The sequence below is a fragment of the Nyctereutes procyonoides genome, unplaced genomic scaffold, assembly GCF_905146905.1.
Source record: "Nyctereutes procyonoides isolate TBG_1078 unplaced genomic scaffold, NYPRO_anot_genome, whole genome shotgun sequence".
Taxonomy (NCBI): Eukaryota; Metazoa; Chordata; class Mammalia; order Carnivora; family Canidae; genus Nyctereutes; species Nyctereutes procyonoides.
This window is the reverse complement of record NW_026575030.1, coordinates 31,272,548-31,299,255: the sequence shown is the minus strand read 5'-3', so window position 1 is coordinate 31,299,255 and position 26,708 is coordinate 31,272,548. Positions and strand designations below refer to the sequence as shown.

General features: G+C 40.6%; 1 protein-coding gene across 4 annotated transcripts in view; it reads right to left on the bottom strand.

The window, feature by feature from the left end:
* Positions 1 to 26,521, bottom strand: part of CCDC191 (coiled-coil domain containing 191) — an 89,633-nt gene extending 63,112 nt beyond the window's left edge. Inside the window, exons 1-7 of one of the 4 annotated variants that reach the window (XM_055316479.1) lie at positions 26,386 to 26,521; positions 23,990 to 24,028; positions 16,725 to 16,866; positions 12,329 to 12,472; positions 8,992 to 9,170; positions 7,331 to 7,554; positions 2,883 to 3,036 (exon numbers count right to left, since the gene is read on the bottom strand). In XM_055316479.1, the coding sequence (XP_055172454.1) occupies positions 2,883 to 3,036; positions 7,331 to 7,554; positions 8,992 to 9,170; positions 12,329 to 12,472; positions 16,725 to 16,866; positions 23,990 to 24,028; positions 26,386 to 26,475 (972 nt within the window). In that variant the 5' untranslated portion in view covers positions 26,476 to 26,521. Of the gene's footprint in view, positions 1 to 2,882; positions 3,037 to 7,330; positions 7,555 to 8,991; positions 9,171 to 12,328; positions 12,473 to 16,724; positions 16,867 to 23,989; positions 24,029 to 26,385 lie in introns of those variants that run through there. The other 3 variants (XM_055316481.1, XM_055316480.1, XM_055316482.1) reach the window with 3 other exon arrangements.
* Between the last annotated feature and the right edge of the window lie 187 nt (positions 26,522 to 26,708).

Sequence of the window (26,708 nt, the reverse complement as noted above, 5' to 3'; positions counted from 1 at the left end):
ATAAATAAATAAATAAAATAAAAAATGAAAACTTTACAGTACAGAAATCCAGCATACTAACAGTATGTACCCTCTGATATGACTGAGAAGGGCACAGTATCACTTCTTGTAATAATCTGGCCAAAAATGCATAATCTCAATCTAAGCAAGAGACAATATCAGAGAACCCGAATTGAGGGACACTCTACAAAATATCTGATGAGTACCCTTAAAAAATGTCAAGGTCGGGGAGCAAGGGTGGCTCAGCGGTTTAGCACTGCCTTCAGCCCAGGGTGTGATCCTGGAGACCCAGGATTGAATCCCATGTCAGGTTCCCTGCATGGAACCTTCTTCTCCCTCTGCCTGTGTCTCTGCCCGCCCCCCTTCTCTCTCTGTGTGTCTCTCATGAATAAATAAAATCTTTAAAAAAAAATGTTAAGGTCATAAAAGACAAGGGATGACTGACGAGCTGTCACAAAACTGGAAGAGACAAAGGAGACATGACATCTATACAAAACAGAATTATGGGGCAGCCCGGGGGGGCTCAGCGGTTTAACGCCTCCTTCAGCCCAGGGCGTGATCCTGGGGACCCACGATCGAGTCCCACGTCGGGCTCCCTGCATGGAGCCTGCTTCTCCCTCTGCCTGTGTCTCTGCCTCTCTCTCTCAGCTCTGTGTATTCTAATGAATAAATAAATAAATAATCTTTAAAAAAATAATAAAAATAAATAAAACAGAATTACGGACTGAGTCCTAGGTATACACTCCTAGGTATACTCTAACATAGAATCATGGGCTGAGTCCTGGACGTTAGTGGAAAAACCGATGACCTTCTAATAAGGTCTATAGTTTAGTTAATGGTATCTAATGGTATTGTACCGAGGTTAATTTCCTAGATCTGATAATTATGATATGCTTACATAAGATGTTAACATTGGAAAAAGCTGTGCGAAGCGTATTCAAGTATTCTCCATATTGTTTTTGCAACTTTTTTATAAGTCTAAAATAAGTTCAAAATAAGCACTTAAAAACAAAGTATAGGTTTAGATCAAGCAGATCTCTATGGAGTAGAGATTATTTATAATCTCGCATTTCTAAATTACACTGGCTGGTCTTTTTAAAACTGAATAGGTAGACCACGAATTTTGTACAACTCTTTACAAGTGTCTAAAATTCATAGCTAGCCACTTCTATCTAAAACATGCATTAGGGGATCCCTGAGTGGCGCAGCGGTTTAGCGCCTGCCTTTGGCCCAGGGCCCAATCCTGGAGACCCGGGATCAAATCCCCCGTCGGGCTCCCGGTGCATGGAGCCTGCTTCTCCCTCTGCCTGTGTCTCTGCCTCTCCCCCCCTCCCTATCATAAATAAATAAAAAATAAAAATAAAAAATAAAAAATAAAAAAAATAAAACATGCATTATTTCTTCCTGTACAGTGAACTTCATTGAAATTTACAAATTAAGTTTCTGGAAAAAATGTGTCTTACTCATCTCTCATTGGTTGGATAACATTTCTTGGCATGTTTTCCTCACCCCTTCTCTAAATGGTCCCCTGAGTACTCATCTCCTTTCCTATATTCCTTCGGAAATCTGAACTGTTATTGTAGGAGGGACATACCAATTCCATTGGTCTCCAAAAGGATGTAGCATTTTAGAGTCCTTGCCAATCTTTCTCAAAATGTTAATCCCAACTCTTAACATTTCCTCCTGCTACTCTTCCTTCTCTATTCCTAAAGCAAAAACTCTAACCAAAACCCTTGTTTTATATCTCAATAATTATGACTTCTTGCCCATCAGTCCAAAATGCCTCCACCACATTTTTTCAAAAATTTTATTTATTTATTTGAGAGAGAGAGAGAGCATGAGGGAGAGGAGAAGCAGGCTCCCACTGAGCAGGGAGCCTGACATGGGTTCCAACACAGGCCCCTGAGATCATGACCCAAGCTGAAGGAAGATGCTTAAGTGACTGAGCTACCCAGGCACCCCATGTCTCTCTCCTTTTAAATTTCTTAAGACTACTGTGGTCTCTTGTTCATATCCCACTTCTCAATATTATATTCAAATTCCTGTTATGATTTCCAGGGTTTCTATAAGTCTGTACTATATTTATCAAGCTCCCTCAATACCATCGTGACATTGTCCTTTCTCTTGTCAAATCTGTGCTTTCCTGCATTCATTCCACTAGCTCTCATTGAATTTCAGCAAAGCCTAAGGCTCTGGGTGGGTGTTATAAAAAATATAAAATATCCATATTTATCTTTTCTCAGCCAACCCTCTCATTTTACAAATCTTCCAAGTAATCCCTTTCACCTGAAATGTTATAAATCCCAAACGCATACTGCTGTCAATCCCACTTCACTGAAAGAATCTTCTGCTTAAATGGACTGGAGAGGATCCTCATTTGTCAATAAAAAAATTGACCAGTAATTTTTACAAAAAGTGAAAGTAAAAGAGAGGGAGAAAAGAGTAAAATAAAATGCACACCATGAAAAGGAGAAGTGTATCATTGCTTTAAGATCCTAGCTATCAGAAGGAAGTGATTTTTCTGAGTAATTCTTCTGAATAATCCAGAAGACTATGGAAGCCAAGCTTTCAAAACCTACCAGAGATCTACATGAGTCATTAGTTACATGCTATGCTGAAAAGGGTAATTTAGGAAGCCACCTCAAATTAACACCCAGTCTCCCAAGATCACACGGAGTAGCTATAGGAATAGACCCCAGACAGGAGAATGGAGCACTGCCCCATGCCCTAGGCCAGCTGGGTAGCACAGAACAAACAGCGTGGGCTATTCGGTATTTGTGGTGAGGTTCCGTTGGGCTTCATGTGATACTGGCCCACCTCTGATAGAGCCCTCTGTCATTTATGCCACAGAATGCTGAACAAAGAGAAGTTATAAGTCCCACCTGACAATTTTCCTTGAATGTTTGGATTAACAACGCTCTCAGTTTCTTCTTTTCTTCCTTTGCCATTTTTTCTTCATGCAGAAGAACAGAATCACTTTGACACAAGCCTTTTTCTGTATTTTTTGGAGAATCTTCTTCCTGCTTTTTCCGCTCTCTGTTAACAATTTTAAAAATACATGTATGAACAACAGACTTAACGACGGGTAATTACAACGTACTATTGTGGAACAAACACTGCATTTTCCATCAGAAAACAGATTTTTTTTTGAGCCTTAGTTTATTCCTTCAAAAAATATAGATTAAATAAGAGTGTTACACTCTGAAAAGTAGAAAGCCCTATAGATATTTTGGTAAAGTACTTTTACTGAGTTTACCATTGAGTGATACTTTGATAAAAATTTGAGAGTTAACAACTCCTAGGTATGCTCTCATGTAGACATAAGTTCTCTCTTTTCTTCGAAGGGAGTAATAGAAAAGGGCCCTCAGATAAGGGATGAAATTTTTGCCCCAAGGCTTTTACAAGGTTTCTAGGGAGGAAAAATAATGTAAGAATCAGGTATTCTTGCATAAGGAGACAGTGGAATTTATATTAATTATAAAATAGCTGAAAAGAGAAAAAATAGAATTTAATAACAAAAAGGAAAAAGCTTTCAGGACGCCTGGGTGGCTCAACAGTTGGGCATTTGCCGTTGGCTTGGAGTGTGATCTTGGAGACCAGGGATTGCATTGGGCTCCCCGCAGGGAGCCTGCGTCTCTCTTCTGTGTCTCTGCCTCTCTCTGTGTGTCCCTTGTGAATAAATAAATAAAATCTTTTTTAAGAGGAAGAGGGGGAAGAGGGGGAAGAGGGGGAAGAGGGAAAGAGGGGGAAGAGGGGGAAGAGGGAAAGAGGGGGAAGAGGGAAAGAGGGGGAAGAGGGAAAGAGGGGGAAGAGGGAAAGAGGGGGAAGAGGGGAAAGAGGGGAAAGAGGGGAAAGAGGGGGAAGAGGGGGAAGAGGGGAAAGAGGGGAAAGAGGGGGAAGAGGGGAAAGAGGGGAAAGAGGGGAAAGAGGGGAAAGAGGGGAAAGAGGGGAAAGAGGGGAAAGAGGGGAAAGAGGGGAAAGAGGGGAAAGAGGGGAAAGAGGGGAAAGAGGGGAAAGAGGGGAAAGAGGGGAAAGAGGGGAAAGAGGGGAAAGAGGGGAAAGAGGGGAAAGAGGGGAAAGAGGGGAAAGAGGGGAAAGAGGGGAAAGAGGGGAAAGAGGGGAAAGAGGGGAAAGAGGGGAAAGAGGGGAAAGAGGGGAAAGAGGGGAAAGAGGGGAAAGAGGGGAAAGAGGGGAAAGAGGGGAAAGAGGGGAAAGAGGGGAAAGAGGGGAAAGAGGGGAAAGAGGGGAAAGAGGGGAAAGAGGGGAAAGAGGGGAAAGAGGGGAAAGAGGGGAAAGAGGGGAAAGAGGGGAAAGAGGGGAAAGAGGGAAAGAGGGGAAAGAGGGGAAAGAGGGGAAAGAGGGGAAAGAGGGGAAAGAGGGGAAAGAGGGGAAAGAGGGGAAAGAGGGGAAAGAGGGGAAAGAGGGGAAAGAGGGGAAAGAGGGGAAAGAGGGGAAAGAGGGGAAAGAGGGAAAGAGGGGAAAGAGGGGAAAGAGGGGAAAGAGGGGAAAGAGGGGAAAGAGGGGAAAGAGGGGAAAGAGGGGAAAGAGGGGAAAGAGGGGAAAGAGGGGAAAGAGGGGAAAGAGGGGAAAGAGGGGAAAGAGGGGAAAGAGGGGAAAGAGGGGAAAGAGGGGAAAGAGGGGAAAGAGGGGAAAGAGGGGAAAGAGGGGAAAGAGGGGAAAGAGGGGAAAGAGGGGAAAGAGGGGAAAGAGGGGAAAGAGGGGAAAGAGGGGAAAGAGGGGAAAGAGGGGAAAGAGGGGAAAGAGGGGAAAGAGGGGAAAGAGGGGAAAGAGGGGAAAGAGGGGAAAGAGGGGAAAGAGGGGAAAGAGGGGAAGAAAGAGGGAAAGAAAGAGGGAAAGAAAGAGGGAAAGAAAGAGGGAAAGAAAGAGAAAGAGAGAAAGAGAGAAAGAGAGAAAGAAAGAAAGAGAGAAAGAAAGAAAGAAAGAAAGAAAAAGAAAAAAAGAAGAAAGCTTTCAGGCAAGTGACAGGAATTGCCCAGTAACTTTGTTGCTCATCTCTCTGGTCATCCTCTATCTTACCCACCTATTCATTCTCATCCAGGTGTCTTCCCCATGACAACTCAGGCAAGCTCACAGTCACTGCTCTCTTACTGGAGTGTATTAAAGTATATGTATGTGTATTTGTGTAAGGTATATATACCACCAATGCTAGAGTAAAAATAGCACCTAGTCAGCAATCAGGATTCCTGGGCCTTGGCCACAAATCAGCTGTGAGAGCTCACACATATCACCTTGTCTTTCTGAATTTCACTTTATACTTGTGGAAATGAAAATTGAGAGAGGGATGCCAGAAGCGTCTACATGTTAAACCTCACATACATAGAGAGGACATACAATGTTACATCTTATTATTGGTGAGGTTAACCATTACTTGGTTAAGGGGACTTCTCCTGTATAAAGTTGCCATTTCTCCCTTTGTAATTAATAAAGCTCTTAGAGAAGATACTTTAAAACTATGCAATGATGCAGATTTAGGATAGCTTACAAATAAGTTAAAAAGCCCTATCAATAATAAAATTGTACTGATTCTAACCAAATGCCATGACGTTGTTAGATAGTTATGGGCAGAGCATAGTGGCCATTTAAAGAAATACAGTTCTAAAATTATGGATCTGATTTTCTAAAATAATATTAAAATATGTATCTGTCATGAAAGTGATAGCTGCTCACTGTGAAAAACTGGATATAAAAGCCAGAAAAAAAACAACAAAACACTGACATGTCAGTGCTGTCTCATCGTATAACCATTTTCATTAATTTCTCCAGTATTTATTAATGTCCATTATAAATAATATCTTGATTATCTTTGTGCACAAATTTTTGTCTGGATTTCTGACCATTTTCTTATAGTTTTCCTAATATTGGAATTTCTAGGTCAATCGTAATACCATGTTATGTCTCCTGTTGTTTATTACCCAATTGCCTTCTGGAACATTTAAATCAGTTCATGTGCTAGCAGTAGAGTGTATTATCCACATCACTGGCACTGTGGATAAGATCCAAACTTTTAAAAGGAATGGGTGGGCAGTAAACATTTGTTGAGTGCCCACTATGAGCAGAGCATCCCATTACCATCAAATGTTACTTGTTTTCACAATTTATTTTAGGTCAGCCTAGATTTTTCAGGGTTTGAGAGCAATCTGAAAAGTAAGGTCGACCTTAGCAAGAACTCACTAAAACACTGGTGATTGTTTTCTGAAAGGAAGGGGGTCTGGAGGAGGCCTCAGCCTGGCCCTTGAGAGAGTAAAGCACATGTGCACTGGTGAGCTGTTTTAAATTGGATAGACAGAGTAAGAGCAATCAGGAATTCCGGCAGAAAAGTTGTGTAGGCTGATGGGGGTGGAAGGGATTATCTAACAGGTCTTTCCGGCCTCTGTGTTTGAGATTCAGTCACGTCAGGCACGTTGCTCCAAGGCTTTTGCAGGTCATCCATCAGTGCTGTTTCTCAGCATACATACGTTAGTTATTTCATTTAGAAGCTCATTTTCTGCATGAAGCTACATAACCGTACTATATCCTATGAGGACTATTTTGATTCTCCTCTTATGTCAGGTATTCCTGCTCTTCATCAGTGGTTGGAAGGTAATGGTAACACTGTATGATTATCAGAAGATAAGACACTCACAGGATTCACGTAGGCTGAGGCACAATTAGCAAACGTGCGTAAGGAAACATGTTTAATCTTAATGTTTGGGTAACCAAAGAAATGCAAACTAACATAATACCTATTAAAAGCGCAAAAATATTGAAAATGATAGTACTCTCCATGCAAAGAAGAATGTGGTAGGTAAACTGGCCCACTGCCAACAATAGTGTAAATAAGTACAACCCATTTGGAAAGCAATTTGGCAATATTTCAAGAGTCGTCAAAAGGCCTATACCATTTACCTCAGTAATTACACTCCTAAGAAAATAAAAAGCTCTATGCTTAAGGAAGCTCACTGTATTATTATATGGTGAAAAATTTGAAATTGTTGAAATGCTTATCAGAAGGGGGTAAGGTTATTACATAAATTATGGTCTAGGAACTCAACGGAGAAATAGTAGAAGACCTCAGGACTCTGGGCAATGTGTTAATTACAAGAAGCAAAATAAATTAAATGTACTTTATGGTTGCAATTACGTATGTAAAGGGATCAAGACCCAGAGGAAACAGAAAAATGTAAACAGTCAATTTGTTAAGATCATGAAATAGTGGGTGATTTCTCTCAGGTGTTTTGTTTATCACAATGTCCATGTTTTTAAACTTCCAAGTACTTCCAAAATGATCGTTTAGACAAAAAGTCTACACTGCTCACCACGGCTGGCTTACATTTTCCATGCTTCTTCCACAGCAAGTCTCCTCTCAATTAGCTCCCTCCGCAGCTTTACCATCTCCCTTTGAATCTCCTCCTCCTCTTTCTTGGCCTCCAGAGCCTTCTTTTTCTTTTCTTCCTGTACCAAACATTGAGCCTCTAAGAAGACTGATTTTTTCTGGATCTTTTCCATTCTCTGGCGCTCCAGTTCTTTCTCACGTCTCACGCGATTCTCTTTCACCTTAAAGAGAATACAATGAGGGTGAAATGCAGCCTTCCAATAGAAAAGGATATGCAAAAGCTTAGAATACATTTTCAAGTTCACGATATGCCCAGTTTGAAACATTCTGGCCCAGAAGCCCCACTGTTCATTGGAAGAATAGGAAGAAATCCCTTCTTTGCTTGGGTAAGAACCAATACAAGTCTAGATGAGGTCAGGTAAGAGGGCTCCCAGCACTCTGGGAATGATTTGCATCATGAAAAAGTCGAAAGTCTAGTGTGTCAGACACCAAGTTCTGGATTCTTAATAATGACTTCCCACCCCTAATATTTTCCAAGGTGTACACTACTGCTGTGTGCACTCTGATTATAATTTAAGAAAGAATATGGATATTCTGGGGAGGCTGCATCGTGAAAGATACAACAATACTTTAGTGCCATGAGGAACACCACTCACTTTTATCATTATTTAAATATATCAACGATTCTGGTTCATATTTGGAAGTCAAAACCATGACTTTCAGATATTTCTGAATAAGCAAAATTTTTCAAACCTATTAATTCTGTAGAGGCTTTTCTAGCTATGAATTAAGGAGGGCTCCTTTCCCTTCCACTTCACTTACCTTCAACTTTATCTTACTCTCCAGTTATGATAAGACTTCTAGATACTGACAATCTCTTATTGAACCTCCTCTCCTCCCTTTTATCACAAAGCCAAACTAGGATCATACTTCTATCCCTTCTTCTAACATCCTCAGTGCTTTGGCATACCTTAATATTTGAAAGCAATCAGAAATTCAGTGTTTTGAAAGACAACATACAATGTACAGACATCCGTTCTAGTTCAGGCTTAGTTCTGGACATGTGGGAAAGACTTGGTCATTCTGATTTCCTGAAGCTTCCCTACAAAGAGTTGAGATGCATCTTTTTTCTATAACCCACTATTTATTCCCTTTGAAGAAAAGAAAGTTCCCATATGCCTTTCTAATTCTAAACAGCTGAACTAGATTTAATTCAGATCTGTCCTCCCTTTCAAATTATAATCACAAAATGAGTGAATTTTTCAGTTGTCTGGAAAAGAATTATCATTATAACATTCACTGGAATATTCATGATATTAATATTTTGATGTCACAGTTCAAAAATCAAATTCAAGCAAAAACCAATCTACATATTTATAATAGTACCATATACAAACTAATAAAATTTAGTTCACCACTCCATTGTTCAAAATCAATTATTCCTTTTTTCGGTTTTCTTAAATAAATTGTTTCCTGTCCTCAGTTTATGAGCATTATTTTTCTTCTGAAGTTCTTATATTTTATTTTTATTCTTTCTAACCAAACCACAGATGGCACCCTTTTTCATAATAAAGCCTAAGTCTTTATTTAAGCTTATTAAATGTGCTACACAAAGATTGCTTCCTGTTACCCATTTTAATTTTGTTTTTCCCTCCCACCTGCTTATGTCTCATCTCCATGGTAAGACGAGGATCCTTCTGCTGCTGCTTGTCTTGGTTTCCATTCATTCCAAGATCTTCCAACATTCCAGAATCTACCACTTCTTGATGGAGCAGATGGTCTATAAATTTTTGAACAGTGGTACTTTCCTCTTCTTCCTCCAAATAGCCACACAACTCTGGGGGAGACAGAGCAACAACAAAAAAAGGGAAAATTTTTTAAAATTTAGTACAATTTCCATATTTATATAAATAATCCTGGTACAATAAAAATACAAAGCTGTGAGTGTTCAATAAATAGTAACTGATAATGCCAACTGGATGAGGATAGCCCTGAGCAATTAACTACCTTCAACTGAGAGGAAGAAAAAAAAAAAAAAAAAAACAACCCTCCACTCATGAGGAATTATCCTCACCCAAGTCACTAAAGACTCCTTCACTGCCAAATGTAAAAGCTACTACTTCAGTCTAAACATCCTTGAAGACTACATGGCTTTTTCTTTCTTTTAATGGATTTATTGAGGTATAATTGATGTACAATACACTGTAAATATTTAAAGTCTACCATAAGTTTTGATATATACATCTACCCATAAAACCATCACTATAATCAAGATAAGGAACATGTCTGTCAGCTCCAAAAGGGTCCTCATGCTGATTTGCAGTCTCCTCCTCCCACTCCTCCCCATGTTCTCGGTCTTATCCCAACAACCACAGACCTGCTTTCTCTCACTATAATTTACATTTTCTAGAATTGTTTTTATCAATTAAATCATACACTATGTACTTTTTTTGATCAGGCTTCTTTTACTCAGCATAATTATTTCTGAGATTCATTATGGTGTTTTATCAATAGTTTATTACTTTCTATTGCTGATTAGTATTCTACTGTATGGGTATAGCATAATTTAGTTCATTCATTCATGGATGGACATTTGGGCTGTTTCCAGATTTTGGCTATGACAAAGTTGTTATAAATATTTGTGTACAATTTTTTATATGAACATATGCTTTTCTTTCCCTTGGGCAAATGCCTAGGAGTGGAATGGCTGGATCATAGAAGTAGCTGTTTAACTTCTTAAAAACCTATCAAACTGTTTTCCAAAGTGGTTACACAATTTTATATTCTCCCCAGCAGTACAGGAGTGTTCTAGTTCCTCCACATCCTCATCGATAGTAAGTATAGCTAGTCTTTGGATATAAGCCATTTTGATAGGTAAGTATGTACCTACTCAAGGTAGTTTCAATTTGCATTTTCTCAATGACTAATGATGAAAACATTTTCCTTATTGATGTTCTGTTTAGTTCCATACATTACTGAAAATGGGGTATGAGGTCTCCAGATAATTTGAAGAATTGTGCAATTATCTATTTCTCCCTTCGACTTTGTTAGTTTTTGCCTCAGGTATTTTGGGGCTCTTATTAGGTGTACATATGTTTAGACTTGCTGTGTTTTCTTGACAGTGGATCCTTTATCATTATAAAATGCCTTTCTTTGGCCATTGTAACAATTTTTTATCCTAAAGCCTATTTTGACTGATATGAGTAAGCTGCTCTCACTTTCTTGTGGTTACTGCTTGCATAGTATATCTTTTCTCATCTTTTTACTTTCAATCTGTTTGTGTCTTTGAATCTAAATTGTGCCTTATGGACAGCATATAGTTATGTCATATTTTAAAATTCATTCTGCCAATCCTGTCTTTTAATTGGAATATTTAATCTATTTACATTAGATGTAATTCCTGATAAAGTATTTTGGTTTTTGTTTTCCATAAGTCTTCTTCTGTAAATGCCCTTTGTCAGGTTGAGGACTCTACCTTCTATTACTATTTTGCTGTGTGTTTTTAATCAGGAATGGATGTTAGATTTTGTCAAGTATTTTTCCTGTGTTTACTGAGATAATCACATGTTAATATTTTCAGTAAACATCCTTTTTAATGGCTACATAATATTTTTGTTCAATTTTGATCCAAAAATACCAAGAAAATAAAACAAAAAACTCTACAAGCATAAGATGAGTGAGGCCTGGTATGATATTAGATGATAATTGCCAATCTAAGAAACATAACTACATCTACTAGCACCATCTGAAAGTAATAGTTCACTATATTCCATATATGCTTCAGAATAAATATGAAGTATGCAAATGCCTCAATTTAATAATGATATTGATAAATAGAAAACATCTAGAAGATGGCAACCAGCATGATAAGATTAGAAACAATGTGATACGAAGAACTGTTGAGTAAGCTGGTATATTTAAGCTAGAAGCACGACATATGAGATATACAATTATATCTCTCACATGAAAAACCAATATATTTTCTCTTGCACTAAAAAGTAAAAGTTTCGGAGGTCAAACTCCTTATTCTCCTGGGAGATAATGTATGAGGATTAGAGCCCCATAACAACTGACTGGGCTCCTCCTATCCTGGGAGATGTGCTGGCAGAGATTATATCAACCCATGTGAGGGATACTACAGAAGGATCTCTAGCTGACGAAGTGAAGAGGGGAGATCCGACTAGGTGTTCTTGAAGAATTTCTCTAGCTAAGAGCTCAAGACTTTGTCATTCCTGGGCTGGGGATTTTGTAGATTTCTGTAGAGTCCTAAACATGGGGAATACTGCCAGAGGAGTTTACCAGTGATGTAGGAGTCACACATGAGGAGCAGCCTACACCATTACTAGGCCTACCTTTATGCTGAGTAAAACAAATCAAATTCTGAGTATATTCGAGGAACCCTCACACACTAGTTCTGTGTACAAGCAATAGACTCCTAAGGATATGAAACATTTTATAAATATAAAATGTTTAAATATGGCCCCCTTCAAAGTAAAGAGTCATCTAACAATATATGGGAAGAGATATTCAGAGCATTAATTGCTATAATAATCATAAGAAGAATTACAAATAGAATATTTTAACTTTAAAAACACCATGAACTTACTGAGGATATAGATAATTTATATTGAACCAAGAAAAACTAAAGCCAATTATAAAACTAAGTAAGGGATCCCTGGGTGGCGCAGCGGTTTGGCGCCTGCCTTTGGCCCAGGGCGCGATCCTGGAGACCCGGGATCGAGTCCCACGTCGGGCTCCTGGTGCATGGAGCCTGCTTCTCCCTCTGCCTGTGTCTCTGCCTCTCTCTCTCTCTCTCTCTGTGACTATCATAAGTAAATAAAAATTTAAAAAAAAAATTAAAAATTAAAAAAAAATAAAACTAAGTAAAACCCAGAAAAGTCAAATAATATATCATTTATTTTTTAAAACCATTAAAAAGACCTCTTAGATACATTCATTAGATTAAAAGCTTAGAACAATGAGACAAGTTCTTACCATCAAACTTGTCATATTTCAAATGTCCACTGGCTTCCAGCACAGGAGGGATATTTGACACAGTGTCTTCAGCATCACCTTCACCATCACTTACTAGTTCTTGCTTAAGTTTGGTATCTAACCAGTCATTGACTAGCTCCTGAGCTATCAATAAAACAGAAAAAGTCTTTTTAATATTACTGTTACTTCAGAGACTTTCTTCATTCACTCAGTCAATATTAATTGAGCATCTATTATGTGTCAGGTACTGTGCTAGATGCTGGGAATAGAGCAGCAAACAAAACAGGACAAATAAAATCTACCACCAATGAAGTTTACATTCTAATTGGAGAAGAGAGACCATGAGTAAATAGGAAAAACAGAGTAGGCAAAGGAGAAATGGTGTGTAAGAAATAGAAGGTGGGTACTGACAGTGGGTACTAGGGGTTCAAAGAGGTCTGACTGAGAAGACATTTAGGTAAAGAAGGGAAGAAAGTGGGGAAGTGAGCCTATGAATATGTAAGGAAATATTATTCCATGCAGAGGGAAAGCAATTGCAAAGGCCCTAGGAAGAGAATGTCCAGAGTGTTAGAAAAAAGGCAAGGAGGCAGTGTGACGGGAAAGGAGTGAAGGGGGAATAAGAGGAGATAAAATAAAGTGGGAATGTGGGGATCAGGTTTAGAGCAGTGGTTCTAGATCAGGGATGATATTGCCCCCCAAGAGACATCTGGCAATGTCTGGAGCCATTTTTGGTTATCACAATAGGGATAAAGGATACTAACATCTAGTGGGCAGAGGCCAGATATGCTGCTAAACATCTAATAATGCAGAGGATAGCCCCCCAACTGCCCCCAAAATAATTATCTGGCCCAAAACATCAACAGTGCTGAAGTTGAAAATCCCTTGCACAGAAGTAGTGAACATCAATTGAGAGACAAATGTAATAATCCAGGAAAGAAGCGATAGTAGCCTGGATCTGCAGAGGAATTATTAAAATTAGTCCAATTTTATTTTATTATTTTCTAAGATTTTATTTATTTATTCATGAGAGACACAGAGAGAGAGTCAGAGATATAGGCAGAGGGAGAAGGCATACGTTCAACCACGGAGCCACCCAGGTGCCCCCCAAATGATCCAATTTTAGAAAGTATTGTTTTGAGGTGGAATTGATAGAATTTGCTAATGTAGTAGATATGGGAAGTGAGAGAAAGAAATCTACAAAGGTTTTGTTTGGCCTAAGCAACTGTAAAAATAGAGATGCCATTTACTGAGATGGAGAAGGCCAAGGGAGAAGATCAGGAATTCAGTTTTAGACTAGTTTGGTTTGAAATGCGGAGACATACAAATAAGAATGTCAAATAGTGGGGCACCTGGGAGGCTCAGTCGGTTAAATGTCTGCCTTCAGCTCAGGTCATGATCCCAGGGTCCTGAGACTGAGCTCCACATCATGCTCCCTGCTCAGCAGGAACCTGCTTCTTCTCCCTCTACCTGCTGCTCCCCCTGCTTGTGCTCTTTCTCTCAAACCAAATAAAATCTTAAAAAAAAAAAAAATAAGGGATGTCAAATAGGTATTGGCTTATACCATTGTGGATTTAATGCCACAGAAGTGGATGAGAGTACCAAAGGAAGAAGATGGATAGAGTACCGGTTCTAGGAGTAAGTCCTGAGGAACTCTGGTATTTAGGGATTGAAGAGATAAGGCCGAACCAAGAAGAGACTAGGAAGGAGAGGCTACTGAGGTAGGAGGAAAACCAAATAATGTGCTATCCTGGTAGCCAATTTCTATTTGGATTTCTTCCTTAGTGATATTCGGAAAATCTTCTTAAAAGTATACGTATGGGAGAAAATGTCTACTTTAGCAATACCTTCATCACTATCCTCATTATCCAACAGCTCTATGCAAAGGGCATAAGGGTTTCAAAGAAGAAAAGTATGTATTTCAGCATTAGCTTCATCATTGTTACCACTAGCACATAGCTCTGAAGGAATGGAATGTTTCTTACATTAAATGATGCCAAAAAGCATTTAATATAGATAGGAATGTAGGAAATATAAACTAAACAACAATGAATCAAGGTAGTAGGAACCAAGTATAAAAAGTATACTAGCAACAAATGTGGGCTTTCAGAGGAAGGTAGAAAAAGCTGACAGATACTTACCAAGTAACTCTGTGTGCAGTAATTCAGACATTTACATGTATAGTAATTTATATGTAGAATAATTCAGATCTACTAAGTGCCATTCATTAGTAAATAGGGGTTTTCTATGAAGTACCCCAAAAGAAAAAAGAAATAGAACTTCCATTGGAGGGTTCAACTGGAGGAATACCTCCTGTTAGATGAGAGGCTCTAAAGGCTGCATTAAAGCAGAACTTCTCAAAGTATGTTCCTCAGAACATTGATTCTTACTGAATTTTTTTTTAAAGATTTTATTCATTTATTCATGAGACAGAGGGAGAGACAGAGAGACAGAGGGAGAAGCAGGCTCCATGCAGGGAGCCTGACGTGGGACTCGATCCCGGGTCTCCAGGATCACACCCCTGGCTGAAGGCAGTACTAAACCGCTAAGCCACCCAGGCTACCCATGTTCTTACTGAATATTAACAGATGATGGAGGAGAGGAGAAAAAAAGGATATAAACCTTCGAAAACCATGTTCTTCCCATACACTAGTACTTTCTAATATAAATCACTAATTCTTCAGGATATGAATATGGATTTCAGGATACAAAGAGTTTCATAATATAGAAAGCTTAGAAAATGCAGTAAACATTTTTTAAAACAGCAGAATTTCTCAGAAACTTCAGGAGGCTAAAGTATATTGTGTATTCCCACTAGTGGGCTGGGAGATGGGGTCGGCAAGACATAGCCTTGCCAATTTCTGAACCAATCTCCTTTCTGCATCTCCAGTTCTACTAACCCCCCAAGACCAAGGGCCATTATTGCTCACCCAGACCACTGCACCAGCCTCCCGCTGATCTTCCTCCTCCCTTTTTTCTCCCCTATAATTCATTCTTCACATACTTAAAATGTTGTACAGTTGTACCTCTGCTTCAATCACTTCAGTGATGTCTCATCATACTCAGAATAAAATCTAAATTATTTCCCCAGGCCTATAAGGCCCTATGTATGTAATATGTCTTCTGCTCACTCCTGCAAGCTCATCTCCCCTGGGAAGCTCCAGCCACACTGGCTTCTTTCCGTTCCTCGAGCACCTCAAGCTTGTCTGTACTTTAAGTCTTGATGCTACTTTTCCCTCTTTCTTGGATACTCTTCTTCCATCACTGGCTCCTTCTTATTATTCAGGTCCAAACTTGAATGATTTATCACTACTTAATTATTTTAAGTTTTCTTTATTCCCACACCAGAATATAAACTCCATGAAAGCAAGGGCTTTCCCTCTCTTGTTCAAAATCTGTCCCTCCAGTGTCTAAAATAGTACCTGGCACAGACTAATAATTATATGATAGTATATACATATATATGTATGTATACATATGTATGGGTGTGTGTATATATACACGTATATATACATATATTACAAACATGTAATTTTTATTATGAATAAATTATATATATGCAATTATATAAGACAATAGTTATATAATACATATTTTTTTTTGAATAAAGACATACTGTGAGTAAATGGAAACCTAAATAATCCAAATGGAAGCTGGCTTCCAGGACATGGTCATTCTGACTGTCCTCCCACCTCTCTTGCCTCTCCTTTCCAGTCTTCTTTTCTGGCTTCTCCTGATTTCTTCACCCCTAAATGCTGGAGTTCCCAAGAGCATTAAACACTAAAATACTAAATTCCAGAGGAGTAAATGTTTTGGGGAGATATGAAAGATCAGTTTTAGACTCTCTTCATAAAGAATAAAGTGGATTTACAACCCAATGGTCAAATTATTTCATAATATTAGATCAGATTATTATGCTGCCCTCCACGCCACAGGACTGATACCTTATAACACTGACCAGTTAGCTCTATCATATCAAACTGCCTCTAGATGGGATTCCATTTCAGGAGACAAAATGGACCTTAAATATAGCCTTACCTGTAATATATATTTTTTTAAGATTTATGTATTTATTTATTCAGGGGGGGGGGCAGAGACACAGGCCGAGGAAGAAGCAGTCTCCATGCAGGGAGCCCGACGTGGGACTCAATCCCGGGTCTCCGGGGTCACACCGTGGGCTGCAGGCGGCACTAAACCGCTGCGCCACCGGGGCTGCCCCTTACCTGTAATATTGGAGTTCACTCCAGAGTAAATTAGTTTCAGGGAGGTTGAAAGACACAAAAATTAAGAGAAAGAATAGTTGCTGTTCTGTACTTAGAAATGCATTAAAAAGTTATGTTTAATAAGCTATATTCTAAAGAACTGTCAACACTGCAACAAAAAAAATGTATTGCCTTACCTTCTGCATAGACTTCATCATGATCCTCTATTTGCTCCGATGTTTCCAAATCTACAATTTGGTTCCAAAGCCTTCTGGACAAATGGGGATTTCTAGCAGAAAATGCTTTCGAAACTGCAAATTCTGAGGCTTTCTCCACCCTCTTCAATATAACAACAACAACAACAACAACAAAGATCCATTAAGATGACACAACTTTGTTCAGGGCTAAGGAACTTTTCTCCTACTCAAGAAACTTTTTTTTTTTTTAAGATTTTATTTATGTATTCATGAGAGACACAGAGAGAGGCAGAGACATAGGCAGAGGGAGAAGCAGGCTACATGCAGGGAGCCCAATGTGGGACTCGATCCCAGGACTCCAGGATCACGCCCTGAGCCGAAGGCAGACATGCTTAATAGCTGAGCCACCCATTGAGTCCCAAGAAATGGATTTTCTATCACCTACTGAGCTACTTCCATTTTTCCATTTTTTGAAGGAACTCTGAGGCTTAAACACCCCAAATAATTTCATTTTTTTAAACATGAAATGAATTCCAATATTTTACCAAATTTTATTTTATTTTTAAGATTTTATTTATTTATTTATTTATTCATGAGAGACACACACAGAGAGAGGAAGGCAGACACATAGGCAGAGGGAGAAGCAGACTCCATGCAGGGAGCCCAACCCAGGACTCCATCCTGGGACCCCAGGATTATTTTACCAAATTTTAACATGTATTCGCAACATTTATTTTTTTTTTTTTTTTTTTTTTTTAAAGATTTTATTTATTTATTCATGATAGTCACACAGAGAGAGACAGAGAGGCAGAGACACAGGCAGAGGGAGAAGCAGGCTCCATGCACCGGGAGCCCGACGTGGGATTCGACCCCGGGTCTCCAGGATCGCGCCCCGGGCCAACGGCAGGCGCCAAACCGCTGCGCCACCCAGGGATCCCGCAACATTTATTTTTGAACAAAAAGTTATTTAAGCTTTGGATAACTTTTGTTTACAGCGTAATGGGATCCTGACACCTGGATATTTTATTTTAAACAGAAAACAGTGTTTTATTAGTTACCAATGTCACTACAATTTGCATATGAATATGAAGAGGCAGATTAGCTATGCTTCTTCAAATTACTAGCCCCTAAACGAACCTCCCATCATACAAACAGTAGGCTCAACAAAATTGGGACAGAGTTGCTGAACTGTCGTCATCCAGAATGTCTTAAGTCAACAATAAAAATATGGCCTAATTCATGGGATTGGTGGAGGTGTGCAAACTGTGTTGGCACTTTGGTTCACCTGCACGGTATAAAAGAACGTATTTTAAAATTATTCCCGACTTTTTCTCTCCCCACAAACTTGCTTTCCTCCACATCTGCTGTGTTCCCAAGCTTCCAACCTGGGCAGTTACCATTCCACTTTTTCAGTTCTCGGAATGAAAACCTTGGAGTCTTTCTTGGAGTCCTCTATTCCTTCCCTCCTACCCCACAACTAACCTATCAGGAAATCTGTTGCCTCTATTTTCAAAATATATCCGGGATCTGACCCCTTCTTGTCACCTCTACTGTCATCACCTGGTCCAAGGCACCCCGATTCCCTGACAGGTTTTCTGTGATAGTCTCCCACCACAGCAGACAATCCCTTTGAAATAAAAACCAGATGTAACTGCTCAAAAATCCTTTAACAGTTCTCTATCGCACACAAAATAAAAATCAAAGTCCTTACAATGTGCTTCAAGGCACTGCACCATCAGGCCCTCTGTGAGCTCTCCAATCTTATCTACTATACCCCACGGTCACTCGACTTCAGCCACACTCACCTTGTGCATCCCTCCTCAGATATATGCCAAGCACGGCCCCATCTCATGACCTTTGAGCTTACTTCCTCTCTGCTGGACTGTTCTCTCTTGATGGCCATACAGCTCTTTTCCTGGCCTCCTCTTGACCTTACTCAAATGTCACCTTCAGAGTAAGGCTTTGTCCAACTGCCCTACAGGAAACTATAACCACCCTCCTCACAGCTCTCCCTATTCCCCTTCTCTGTTTTCTCTATGGCACTTAAGACCTTATAACATATTTTACCATTTATCGTCTCCCTTAGAATGTGAGCAGGCATGTTTATTCTCTTCATGCGTGAAACCCACAGTACCCATAACAGTGCGTGGCAGTGCCCCATAAATGTTAAAAAAAAAAACAAATACATGTAAAATTTATTTTTTGAAAGCTGTATTTGAGAGAGAGAGAAGCAGAAGGAGAGGGACAGATTACCTGCTGAGCAGGGACCTGACACAGGGCTCAATCCCAAGACCCTGAGATCACAACCTGAGCTGAAATCAAGAGTTGGACACTCAACTGACTGAGCCACCCAGGTGCCCCTAAAACTTATTTTTATTATTTCTTTTAAAACTTATTTTTAAAAGCTGCACTTTCCCACAGTTTATGTTGTTGCCTGACCTATTTTGAAAATGATTTTTCCTCTTGCCCTTCATAGAAAGGCTGGTAGTACCTCTGCCAAAACTTGCCAGTGGCTTTACCTTATAAATTCTCAAGGGTTTCACATATTATGTTTGAATTAGAAACAAAGGAATAAAGTTGAAAAGCCAAGGGTAATTTGAAAAACATGTAGAAAACAGAACACACGGGAAGAGATATGAATCAGAAAAAAAAAACAAAACATGATCTAATCAAGGTTAGAATAGAGAAAGTATCATTCACTCTTTATGAGGTCACTCTGGAGAGATCTGTCTCCCACATTATTTCTTGGCCTCTGATGTGCCCGAATTGATGACGGTCGATATGCCATTTATTGTATGGTCACAAGATGCTTGGCACATAGTCCTTCCCTTTAGGGTTTTCAAATTCTAAGACAGTAAGTTGAATTTCACATAGATCACATGTGCATGCTATATACACATATATGTAAATGATGTTCAAATAAATAGGTCGGCTTTCAGTTTTTAAACCAACACTCACAGGGACGCCTGGGTGCTCAGTGGTTTAGCACCTGCCTTCAGCCCAGGGCGTGATCCTGGAGTCCTGGGATCAAGTCCCACATCGGGCTCCCTGCATGGAGCCTGCTTCTCCCCCTGCCTATGTCTCTGCCTCTCTGTTGTGTGGGTCTCTCATGAATAAATAAAATCTTTTTTTAAAAATAAATAAAATCTTTAAAAAAAGCCAACACTCACAAACAAAAAATAAATAACAAAAAGAGGATTGCAGACTTAGTGTCTCAGGCTACGAGTGAAAGAAAAATCTGTAGGATAGGTTATGTCACCTGAATTGCAATTGGTAGATTCTTGGCAAAGGAGGCAGAGAGAGAGTTTGGAGGTAGGGAAAGACTTAGGTTGGTTCTAAAGAACTTGGTCACGGGATGGTTACAAGGAAGGGAGTAAGGAGAAATGTCTGCTTGGCTCTTACAAAGCAAGTGTTTGGGATATCCCTTAACATGAAGATTTTGGCAAAAAAAAAAAAAATACTAGATGATATTAAGGATTAGAAAGTCTCTATTTCCTTGTTTAAGCTATCCCATCCTAACCATTTTTCTTTTTTCTAACCATTTCATACAAAGTAAATATGTGAGATATAGAAGGTCTTACATTAAAGTTCAATAAAACAAAGTGTGAATTTAACACATTTTTTAAGCAAGTTGACTGAAGGACTGAAGGCTACTGAGGGGAAAACAAAACTAAAAATGACCAAAGAGTTCCCTTTTATCTACCTGCCTACTTAATACCTACTTATTTACTGTGTCATGTGCCACGTGTGCAAGAAACCACTCAAGAATAGCTCTAAAGTAACACAGGGGGATTAGAAAGAAACCCCGAATACCTTCAAAAGTTTACTACTCAGTAACTGTGTTATGTGTAAGTATATGATTTGTAAAGGAAGCATCCCAGTTATTCCCATGATCTTATAAATGCTCAATATGAGCTCCTCATGTCCCACTATGCACATCAATCCCACTGTCCCACTCAGTGGCAGAAACAGCAGGTACAATGCACTCCTTCATTTCCTCAAGGCTGGGAGGTAGAAGCACAAGTTCCTTAATATGCCCTCAAGGGCAAACTGCCTGTTTATAAATAATAGTTTTGGGAGTAATAGATTTTTGAAAGTGCCCAATTGTTTTTTCATCACTCTATACAAGCAAATGCTTGACATGGTCTCTGTTATGTATGAATGGCAAAATAATTCTGAGGGGAAAAATGTTAGAAGATGGGACTAGGTGGTTGACGTGGGCGAGGAGAAGTTGTTCACTGAGAGGGGCATCTCAGGCTAAGCCTTAAGGGAATGATCAGGATTGGCCTCCCAGAGAGGAATGGTATTCCAGGTTTGGGGGATCAGTGTGAGTCAAAGGGAAGATAGGGATGCAGGAGACTGGCGTGACAAGAGGCACACAGAGTCCCAACAAAGGGGTCGTTACAGGTAGACTGATATCATAGTTTGACAGAGAACCTTAAATGCCCATCTAGAATTTACAGTTTCATTGGATGGCATACAAAATCCCTGAAGGTTCAAGAATAGAGAATCAATGAAAATGTTTAGAAAGCTCAAGTATCAGGGCAGCTCAGATGGCTCAGCGATTTAGCGCCGCCTTCAGCCCAGAGCGTGATCCTGGAGACCCGGGATCGGGTCCCATGTGGGGCTCCCTGCATGGAGCCTGCTTCTCTCTCTGCCTGTGTCTCTGCCTCTCTCTGTGTGTCTCTCATGAATAAATAAATAATCTTAAAAAAAAAAAAAAAGCTCAAGTATCAAAGTAACAGAATGCATAGGAGTAAAGATATGAGTTAGTTTATCAAATCAGGATGAGGATAAATTATAAATTATGGTGAACTGTTGCATTTTGGGTGAGCTTCCCCACAATTCACAGTTCTACTCAAGCATCTGTCTAAGTGACTTCAGTGCCCCTGAGGAAGACTCACCAACAATTGAGACTCCAGGTTTGCTTGATCTACTATATTCCAATGGTCTTTCCTGCTACTGTACTTCAGCAACTCACTGACATGGACATCACAGAATTTTCCATTATTCAGCCCCAAAGCTGATAACCCCCACCCCAACATCACCCCCTGTGCATCTCCCTCTTTTAGTCCCCCTCCTCCACTACATTAGTGTTGCACCTAATCACATCCTTAGTCACTATGGGTCTCCTCTTCCCAACCTAGGAGTCCTTAAAGCATCCTCTCCTTCCTACTCTGCGTGGATATTCAGCTACAGGAGCCTCAGATCTCTTCTCTCTTTGCCCCTCCAGTGAAAACCTTCAAGCCTGGATCAATCTGATCTACCATTTTTTGCTACCACATAAAATTCTGGTTACCAACTTCAGCCAAAGTCCCCAGTGCTGCCCTGGTAATCTTTTCTGTTCTCCAGAAAGCCCTTTCTTGACCATCAACATGCTCCACACCCCTTTCATATTCTCTCCCTTGTTCCACGTAATCAGATCTGAGCTGATTCTGAGAGAGTGGTGCACTCAAAGGGATTTGGAAGTCTTAGTTCCAGAGGTCCTACCTGTTTAGGATGCACCCAGAGTGGGATAGGTCAGGGAACAAAATCAGAAAAGATGACAGCAATGAGCAAAAAAGTAAAGGAGAAAAAGGAGAAAACACTGTTTTAAAAAGATACTGAAGCAGAGGATTTCTGGAATAAAAAAAAAGTGATAACTATCAAATGAACCTTACACAAGTTCGGGATGAAGAACAGATTTGATCAGGAAGTCATTTCTGAGAGCTGTTTCTGTGGAGTGGTGAGAAACAGGAGTAGGAAGAAAATTCCTATAGACACCAGAGGATAGTAAGATGCAGGGGCAAGGAATCTAGGCTATACTCCCAAAGACACTGGATAAGAAAAAGATGCTGCACCATAATCAGAATGGACCCGGCAGGGTCAAGTAAGGACTTACTGATTTTTCTTTCTTTCTTTTTTTTTTTTTTTGAGATGGGAGATTTGAGGGCATAAGGGAGACAAAGCTACTGCAGAAGTTTTAGAGGAATGATAAAAGGAATGATAAAAATCTGACGGGTCAGGCTGACAAGTGCATAAGTCAGAGCAGAATTTTAACCTCTTTCACTTAGAGGCGGTAACTAAATGTGCAATTAAGCCCTGCAGGGGGTTGGCATTGGGACTCTCAGCACTGACATGGAAACTAGGCTTAGGAGGCGGCTGGGGAGTGGGCTTCCCAGGGGCTGGCCTCCACAATGGCAGATCCATTCAGCCCTGCTGCAGAGCCAGGAAGCCTTCCCCGGCCTGTCTGCATTAGCGTCCCCCACCACATGCTTCTATTACATCCTTTATTCTCCCGACGGTTTCAAGTAAGTTGTTTAACCTCCACTGGACTATAAACTCTGGGAAGGCAGGAACTATACCTGCCCCCAGCACTGTTTTATCTTCAGTGTCCAGTGGAGAGGGCGAACACTTAGAAGGCTCTTAATAAATACCGGCTGGATAAATAGTTAACATTGATTACATCTGGCCTAGGTTCCATCTGGCCTGGTGCTTATAATGGCTGTCAATTTAGATAAGTAATAGCTCTTCAAAATACTACCAGGCAGAAAGATATTTTCCCAGGAAAAGGCTGCATGATTTGGAAACATATGCTGCACAAATGAATTGATTATGGCAAGTTGCCAAACTGACCCTCAGCGGCATGCACCTGAAGGAGTTTAATAGTACTTTCAACTCAAATGGTACTTGGACTCAAAAATACAGACCTCAGGCCTGGAAGACAGCTCAGAAAGTCACCTAATTCAATCCCTGCACCTCCCTCCCCCACCCCCACCCCGGGATGCTCAAACATATTCTTCATTAGTCCTAACATTAAGTGGCCATTTTAGAATCCACTTGAATACCTCCATTGCCAGGAAATACAGCTTTTATGAGGATGTCCACTCCATTTTTGGACCTCTCCAATTATTAGAAAATTCTTATCATGCATGCACAGCTTTCACCTCATGCTCAGGATGCACTGTAACTATGGTACAGTCCTTCCAGTATCTGAGGGAGGCCACCACATTCCCTCTTACAGCTTGCCCTCTGCTCCTTTAGTCCTCTTCATGGGATCCTCACAGCATTTCAAAGAGCATGTCTATACCCATTTTCTTGTCATTCATAGTTCCATGAGAATGAACAGGATAATGCAAACAAAATACTACAGAGTATAAAACTAAAGTAACCCAGATGAGAATAAAAATAGCAAGACATGTGCAAAATGGAGATCTATTAGTATTCCTTTCCATCAGGCTATGTCTGACTTTTAACTCTCTATTTTAACTAGGCTGTAGCCTTACCTTAATCCAGTGTTCCACATTGTCAGGGTCAAAGGCAGGCTGGAGATAATATATACAGAATATTAATACACAGCAATAACTTTATCAACTTTGCCAATTTAATCTATCCCTCTGACTAAAGCATACGGAAAAACGTCCTTTTTCTTTCGCCAAGCCATTTCATCAGCAAGTTCAGCAAGAGCACAGAATGATGGTCAGAGGAAGAAACACGAAGCCTCACTCTGGGACTTGTTTTTATTTCCTACCTAGGCCCACCTGGAGATTCTAATTTAATTGGTCTGGAATACTGCCCAGGTGTCTGCTTTTTTTTTTTTTTTTTTTTTTTAAGGTCTCCAGAGGGGCACCTGGGTGACTCAGTTGTTATGAGGCTGACTTGATTTTGGCTCGGGCCATGATCTCAGGGTCATAGGATCAAGCCCTGCGTCTGTCTCTGTACTCAGCACGGGTCTGCTTCTCTCTCTCCCTCTGCTCCTCCTCTCATGCTCTCCCTCTCTCTAGTAAATACATAAAATCTTTAAAATAAATAAATAAAGCTCTCCAGAGCCAAAATAGAGGAATGCTAGATATACTCCTTATAAAAACCCAAATAAGTACTGATTAGCCAGTTTATTCAAATGTCATGGAAGCAAATGTACTTGGAGAAGGGTATGCCCTTTTCCTCGGTCCCAGTTTTCAAGAATAACTTGTAGTAAGGGGCTTTACTATCTTACCTATAACAGGAATATTGTTTGGTCCAATAGTAACTGGGGAGTGGGGTGGGAGATAATCAATCTTCTGTCTTACAAAGCAGAAAATGAAGTGAAGATCACATAGATTTCTACCCAGGTCGGTCTAATAGTCACTTAACAAATAGAAGTATTTGCTTTGCTAATATTTCAGGTGGGTCTTTAAAAAAGGGAATATCTAAACTAGCATGCCGTCACATGGAGGAAGGAAAGGAATAATACTCTCTCACATGACACTTCACCTTCAAAGCACCTTAAGATAACTAATTAATGCAGCTGTACAGCTGATTAATTTTTGTCACTGCAACAAAAAAAGAGCTGATCGTATTAAAACTCAACTGAACTTCAAGAAGCTCTAGTGCTTTTTCCTTTTTATCCCCTAGGCAGTAACAATGAGCACTAGCAGGGAAAATCCTTCCTTTTAGAGTCTCACGAAATTGTCCTAAATTTTCGCCTTCCATCATCAAGTCTATACCCATAACCTATTTGGGATCCAATCTATTGCGGCACAAGTTACATTACAATTGGACCAGACTCTTTCCAACTCTAATGCTCCTATCTACATCCTCTGGTATCTGGGGCAAGATATTTACCAAGTGGAATATGTCCGGTGCATTATTTAGCTGGTATATTTAGAATATACTGCAAGCACAGTTGCCTAGAGCCCTAAGAGAATGCCACATGTCTACAGATTTTTTTTTTTTTTAAGAAAGTGTAACTTAAGGGTGAAAACAGCTGGTGAAAACTGCTCTGGAGCTGAAAGCTGAGAAGCCACTCCATTTTGGTACTCTCACTTACATTTAAAGCATTTATTTTTGTGACTGTTAAAAAGGTGGTCTGCGGAAAGCACACACCGTGTGACTGTGACTTTGCACACAGCATTTTTGTACGTTTTTAGGTTCAAAACGGGGTTATCAGTTTCCCGGGTCTTTCGGTGCTGATGCATCCAAGGAGGTAACAGATATAAAAGGGAACTGTTGAATTCAGAAAATTTCAAGTAAATCAAGTGTTGATACCTCCAATATCCACTTAACATTCTTTTTTTTTTTTTTAAGAGATTTTATTTATTCATGAGAGACACAGGCAGAGGGAGAAGCGGGCTCCATGCAGGGAGCCCCACGCGGGACTTGATCCCAGGACCCCGGGGTCACGCCCTGGGCCGAAGGCAGATGCTCAACCACTGGCCACCCAGGTGCCCCCTCCACTTACACACCTGATCACGTTCCTTTTTGACAACTTCATGGAAAATTAGAAGAGGAATATGAGGAGAAGACTAACATGAAGATCTCCCCTCTCCAATAAAGATTTAAAATTTGGGAGACGTTTAGAAAAAAAAAAAAAAAGTGCAAGAACTTTCCTAAAATTGTGGGGGGGGGGGGGGAGGGGTATGGGAGGCCAGGGAGTTCGGGAATTCTCTTCACCGGGATGGGCACTCCCAGCCGTCTCCCGTTCAAGGAACCATGTGATGGAGACAGATCTTCAACTACACAGCCCACCAAAGCTATAAAGTAGCCAGACCCCAGAGCGCACAGGCCCCCTGCACCAGGGCAGCCGAGGCGAGAGGGAGCCAGGTAAGGATGCCCCTGGGGGAAGACGGAGGTAGCGCAGCCCGGCCGGCGGGCCTCGGGGCCGGCGCCCGCCCCCCTAGAGCTCCCGATTCGGATGGATCACCTTGGGACTCGGCTTCCTTGTCATTCGTTTCCAGCGATTCGGCCCTGTCCTCTTCCTCGAGGAGCACCCTTCCTGGGGCGCCAGCAGCATTTTCCAGGTTCAGGCCCGGACCACCGCAAAGCTGGAACGAGCGCTCCGTTGCCGAGCCTGCTTCCGGGTCTCCCTGGGAGTTGTAGTTCCTCCGGCCGCAGGGAAGGCGTGTGTGGGGGCGCCGCGGAACCACCACTCCCAGGGGGCTTTGCGCGGACGGAACGCGGTAGCTCCGTAACCCATGGCAACGGCAGCGCTCCCGCGGCTTCGCGGTCCCCAGAGCTCGCTTTCCT